General features: G+C 31.8%; 1 protein-coding gene across 2 annotated transcripts; it reads right to left on the reverse strand.

Moving 5' to 3' along the window:
• Window positions 1–885: 885 nt before the first annotated feature.
• LOC106716220 (protein Star) lies at window positions 886–4,694 on the reverse strand. Of its 2 annotated transcripts, none has more exons than XM_014509694.2 (5): window positions 4,482–4,694; window positions 3,704–3,983; window positions 2,268–2,641; window positions 1,947–2,129; window positions 886–1,107 (listed from the first exon to the last, which is right to left on the reverse strand). In XM_014509694.2, the coding sequence occupies exons 1-5, from the start codon at window positions 4,491–4,493 to the stop codon at window positions 976–978; spliced, it is 981 nt and encodes a 326-aa protein (XP_014365180.2). In that variant the 5' UTR covers window positions 4,494–4,694; the 3' UTR covers window positions 886–975. The 2 variants fall into 2 exon arrangements, with proteins under 2 accessions (XP_014365180.2, XP_014365179.2); XM_014509693.2 differs by lacking the exon at window positions 4,482–4,694 and adding an exon at window positions 4,055–4,128.
• Between the last annotated feature and the right edge of the window lie 2,193 nt (window positions 4,695–6,887).

The following is a 6,887-nucleotide window of genomic DNA, read 5'->3' on the forward strand; positions in this document are numbered from 1 at the left end:
CTCTCATTATCAGACAGAACAGACAGACAAAAATCAGAGATAATATGTTTTATACGGAGATTTTGTCTCAGAAACCTACAGTGCGATGTCCAACTTATATGAGTCTATGGATTATATATCTATGGATATTAAAATACTTTAATTATTTATTCAAATTAATTAAAATCATTATTAACATGTGTTGCTATATATTGATTATAAAAATATAATTACAGATAAAAAAATAATTATGTAAGTTTAAAAATCATTAATTAAAATATTATTTTCTATAATTATCTATAGGTAAATTGGAAATTATTTAATTACTTGATAAAAAATTGGACAAACTAAAAAAATTATACAATTACATGGTCACTTTATCATCACGTGACACAAATGACCATAATTAGAATTATCATCACTTATTATGGAAAATACTTTATTAAAATTAAATAATTGAGATTATAATCGAGACGATACACATCAAATATGTCTTTACCGAGACAAAACATTTTCCCGCCATTTCAAAATGGCAGATGATCACAACATTAAATTTAAACATTAAATCAAATTGTTAAAAAAACAATATAAAAATTATAATCATGGCCGATATTTGAAAATTCCTAGAAATATTAAAGTAAAACTTATATTTATTTCACACTAGGGTAGAGTATTAAGACAGTAGAACAATGAAATAATACTATTATTTGAACGCAAACAAAATAGAAGTACTGTTACGACAGAAAATCAAACTCAGAGAAATTGAATCCAACTTTAGTGTAGATTTAGGAGTACCCCTTAATCATTAAGTAAATCTCAATACAGTAAGATTTAACAATAACAATACTGTACTACTCAACCTCTATTCTACCCATGTGTGAATAACCATTGTTTCTAGTATGTTTTAACTGAACTATGTTATGTGTGAACAGTGAATTGTAATCATTAGTTAAAAATATATAAAATACCTAAGTATTGAGTTACCTTCAAGCTGTATCACTGTTGGGGTGGACTGAGAGAGTACATGACGCTGTCAGCAAAGGTTGCCGCTATTGTATAGTTCTTGGTTGCAAGGAACTCTGATGTCTTGTTGCGGTACGAAGCATCCGTTGAGAATACTTCAATTACCTGTTGATATATTTATTGTTGAAATATTTAATAGAAAAAAAATAAGAAATGTATCCATATAAATTTACTTTAATATATGTATAAGTTAAATAAAGTCAGATTACGATGGCTTCCACGAATAAGGAACATATAGGAAAAGATGCCGCATAGCCCCTTTTTACTTTAGTAAAAAATACACATTTACATTGTGTATTTGTGTTTAGTGCATGTTAATTAAACTAAGAAGTAACTTTGAATATAAAAAAGTTACCCATCAATATGGTTTTTGATGTCATTAAATGACTCAATGAAACACAAAGAGACAATTCAATAATTGTAAATATAATATTAATTCCTTATATCTTACTAATCTATCTATATATATAAAAGAAAGTCGTGTTAGTTACACTATTTATAACTCAAGATAGGTCGAACTGATTTAGCTGAAAATTGATGGGCAGGTAGCTTTGAACTAGGAGACGGACATAGGAACTTTTTTATCTTGTGTACATTTTTTTTATTCTGCGCGGACGGATTCGCGGGTAAGAGCTAGTATTATATAAATACTAATGTTTAGATGTTGTAAAGTATCTCCGGAACGGTTCAACAGATCATGATGAAATTTGTCACAGATGTAAAACATATTATGGTTCTTCCCGAGGCTACTTATAAAAGTTTTTTTTATTCCGCGTCGACGGAGTCGCGGGCGACAGCTAATAACATTTAAATATTTCATTTCACATGTATACATATAATAAAATTGAAGTGTCGGTATTTAACATTGAAAAAAAAAATCATTTTTCGAACTTTGTGTATTTGTGTACAAATTATCATGAACTCTGTGTAGGAGGGTATATTACCTGCAGCTGTAGGTCGGGCAGGTGGTAGGGCAGATGTGTGAGGGCGGGCAATGCGGCATCGCCCGCCAACAGCAGCAGCTGCGCGCGCGCCGCCTCCGCAGCTAGCAGCACCGTGTACAGAGGTAGACAGAGCACACGAGACCGGAATGCTGATCCACTGCTCTCAGACTCTTGGTATGTCACCTGTTTCAAAAAGATGTCAAGTAAAGTTGTGGTACACATAGACTTTTGCCAAAATAAGTACTTTTTTGATATAGAATCTGTATTATGTATCTGTATCGGTATCTGTATATAGAATATGTAAAAAAAAATTCAAATTACCTCACGAGGATGATTAGTAGGACTGAGACAAGCATGCAAAGCTCTCGCTGCCCCTCTCAGTGCCAAATAATCCCTTGCAGCAGCTCTGACCACAACCCCATCCCAACCTCGGACAGCCTCCAGAAACAATGTAGTATTATCCCTCGGTCCTTTAGGTAGAAACTCCACAAAAGTCCCACGTTCCTCCGGTCCAAGGATCTGATCCAGGATTTGAACTCTCGGAGTGGGTTCAGGGTTCGGTGGCTGGACATGTGCAGCTCTGGGCGCAAGGTGCAGTTGCCTCACGTAAGCGACAAGAGGTGGTGACTCCTGAGGTATCTTAGCCAGTTCGTAATCACGAGACATGTTCAGACGAAACTGTTGTGCACCCAATGCTGAAACAAAATAATTAGATAAATTATAAAGAATGTAATATTTAAAGGTATGTAAGCTTACTTTACAACAACTATATTTGTTGGATGCTCCAATGAATCACCCATTTCAATACCACAACCATACAAAAGACAAGCATCAAATGGAACCGATTCTGCGTACAGTCTGATGAATGTGCATGCAGATGACCTACATACAGTCCACATTCGCGTATCCGAGAGGTGACTTTGGAGGAAGGTAAGGGGAAATGTCTTCTTTTTGTGCATGCCTCTGTTGATTTAACGTAGGCAAAGCACCTACAAATGCAGGAGTCCATGGCCAGCAGTCGCTACACTATTTCAGCGAATTCAGATGACTACTTGCTCTTTGCCACCTTAAAAAAATATCTAGTCCAATCCCAACAGACTATCTCCAAAGAGAAACCTCTATAAGTAAATGAAAAAATATAGAAGTTACTTAGACTCTTGCTTATATAAGTGGGACTGTGTATATGCTGTAAGGTGACAAAGTTATCTGACCTGGTGAGAGAGGTCGAAGTAAGCCTACTCATACCCTAACCTGGATAGGATTCAAGCCTCTTGGTATGAGCTGACCATGATGACACATGACATGACAAAAATGCTACAGTTGAACAATGATCTATTGTATTAAGCTATTATAATTTAGTTTCACTTGTGTGAGGTCAGGCATGTTTGTCAGTGAAGTTTTTTTATATTACAAGGTGGCAAATGAGCAAGCCAAGGCCATCTGAATTCACAGATGCTTTGCCTACCCTCAATCAATTGATGAGGAGACACACAATAAGAATATTTCCCCTTCCTATGCATCTCTTCCTCCATCAAATCCACCTTCTAATCCTTTCCTTATAAGAAAAAGGTGGGAAGGAAAAGAGGACTATAATTAGGCCTCTGGCACAACACTCATCAGATGAAATGTGGAATTACTCCCACTTCACCCCGTCTTCTGTGTGGTTGTGGTATTGCACCAGGCAAGCTGGTCTATTTGTACAACAGATGTTTCCGGCGTCTACCACTGTAAAAAAGTTAAATTTAAAAGATACTTACCCACTGTATCCATATAAACCAATAACACTGTCATTACAGTCACAAAAGTCAGTAGAAACAAGACAGCAGGCAGTAGTTTCCTGTACAGTTCATTGGGTGATGTCTTCGTGAATGCTGGAATGGTCAGCCGAGGAGATGGAGTCACTACAGGGACTACCACCGGCACTGGCACTACTTTATCAGGTAAAGGCTTTGGTGGAATGTTCTTATCACTGCCCTCTGCTTGCTCCATTGTATCACTGGGCTTTGAGTGTTTGGGTAAAGTTTCTTCTGGACTCTTCTGAAAGTATTGTAATTATAGTAAATTTTATAGCCAGAACTAATTTTGTAGCTAAGTTTGTTATAAAGTACCATTGTAATGTAAGGGAAACCCAAAGTTAAAAATGAATATGTTTTAGTTATTGAAGAAAACATTTAAGTTATGCTATTTGTGTATAATCTTTAATAAAATAACACATTGAAACTTGATGTAAAGACTAACAATGATGTAATGATGTAAACAAGAGTTGTCCACACTCAGTACTCACTGAAATGATTTAATCAAACCACACTAAATTGATTTTTTAATAGAAATACGTTATTTTAGATTAAATTCACACTAGAATTTTAACACTACGACTGCCAAATGATATGAAACCTCTCATTGTCAAGACGACAGGTGCTAACCTTTTTTTGTTTTTTTTTTCAAAGTAGCTAATCTCAGATAGTAATAGTCAAAATATATTTTATTTGGCACAAGCATTAATAGAATTAAAATGTAATTTACAAGTATACTTACTTTTTCTGCCATAATTAAAGTTTACAATGATTTTTAATATTTGTGTAACAATAACTGCACTAAACTCCCCACAAATAAAATTAATAATGACTTTGCCCCTATAGTAGAGATTCTACCATATCCAACTATAAATAAATCATTTCTACACGCTTTTTACTTTATTTAACACAATAACAATAGAATTTTACATAAATACATGAAACAGGTGAACGAACGCGTGAGTCATTAAAGATTATGTATAATGTAGACTGGACATGTTATGTAATCAATTTGACAGATTTATGTTTTTAATAAATCCTATTAAATCGACAAATCTTTTTCTCAACTTTACTTGTTTTTATAATTAAAAGCTAATTATATAGCTAAGAACAAATAAAATTGCCACATCAAAAAATCCCTCAGTATTGTGTTGTATTCTGTGGTTTGGTGGCACAAATTATAAAATACGTTTCCCGCTTCCCGCGCTCTTATTCAAAATCTCCGCGTTCTAATCAAAAACATGTCGATTTGTGTCATAAAAGTTATAAGTTGTAAAAAAGTTGAAATTAAGCTAAAAACATAAATACATTCCTAGCTATATAAATAATAAAGGGAGTTTTAATCGTTATTTATGGTATAGGATAAATAAATAACAATTTTTACTTAAGGAAAGGCATTTATTGTCGAAGTTTTCAAAAATTACATAACGTAACAGCAATTTCTTCAAGTGAAACGTGGTAATTGTAATTTTTTTTACAAAATCGAGGATTTCACTTATGTAGTCACGCAAATATTTACAATGGTTGAATGCGGAATGCGAAACGGCTAATTTTTAAAGACAGTGTGTACACTGTCAAAGTTCATTTAAAAAATCCTACACAATGCACATCAGATAAAGTTCAAGAGAAATGTATTTACACAAGGACAAAACAGAATAATTAACAAATAATTTTAGTGAACAATTAAAAACATCTAATAATATTTATTTATATATTAAATACTTTGATTTAAATTGGATATATGATGTTTGTACTCTGGTAAACTATTTTTTTGGCAAATATATATACTTCATATAAAAAAAACCATGTATAAAACAAGAACATGTTACTTTGACATTCTGCTTTGCAGTACTATAATTTTGGTTAGTTCTTCCGAATTGTTTATAAAAATTCGTAAAACATAATATTATTATAAAATATTAAAACGGTTATAATAATTATATTATTAACTAACACAAATGAAAGCAATAAAAAAATAACACATAAATTACTAACGTAGTTTTCTTGAAGCATTTAAGGATTTTTTTTAATACAATTTATTTTAGAAGGCCATTTGTTTTTTACGTTGGACTTATAGCTAAAGAGTGATATTTTGTAGCTCATTGTTACGCCAAATAATATGAATAGGCCACTTTAATTGCACGTTAATATGATATATATTTGCCTAAAATTTTCACAAAGTTTTAACTTCTAATAAAACTCTTTAATAACAAAATTGTGCTCAAACAACTACGACTACGCAGTGTAAAGTGATTTCAAATTACACTCATACTATTTAATAAGATTCTAATATACATATATTAATAGATAAAATTTATCGAAAACAATTTTTTTTTCTAATAGATTAATTTACTGACGCATTTGGCGAAATTACGCGGAATAGAAAGTACGAAATTTATTGTCAAACATTTACCTTCAGTTCGGTCGCAAATTCCTTACAAACATTTTATTGTCAAGAGTAACTAACTACACATAGGATTTGAATCTCTTAAGCTGGGTTTATACACTATAAAACCGAGGAAACAAAGTATACCCGTAAGTATAGTGAAAACCCAGCTTAAGAAATATTTTATTTAATTAATGTAAAAAATAATAAACTATGTTAGTTTTATTTTTAATAGTATGGTAACATTGATTTATGGTCATTAAATTACCAAAGTATTATAGGGTTGCAATTATAAAAAAAATATATTAGCGTCATAAGTTTTTTTTTATATAATAAATTATACATAATGTAAATGTTTTCTATTAGACCATTTTATTGTCTGACTACTTGCTTATTACGTATCCCAAATAGCAAAACCAAAATCAATGGAATGACGACTTAGTACAATATTCTAACTAAAGATATTACTTCATATGTATAAATGTTACGTTTTAAATTATTATTACATACTTAATGTATTAATAAAATATTTTCTTACATTATTGTCATTACCACTGTGCGAAATAGAGAAGGGGAACCAAAACTTTCAGATATCGATAAAAAAGATAAATGGATCCTAACATCTAACTGCAGTCTATGTTTTGAACGAGTTAACAATTGAATTAATCTTAGTTGCCATTTTGTTTTATTATTAAGGAGCTTTATGGCCTTTTAACACTATTTTTAATAGTTATGATTCACCCTCTCTATGGTTTACATTTA

This window comes from Papilio machaon, chromosome 24 (genome assembly GCF_912999745.1).
Source record: "Papilio machaon chromosome 24, ilPapMach1.1, whole genome shotgun sequence".
Lineage (NCBI taxonomy): Eukaryota > Metazoa > Arthropoda > Insecta > Lepidoptera > Papilionidae > Papilio > Papilio machaon.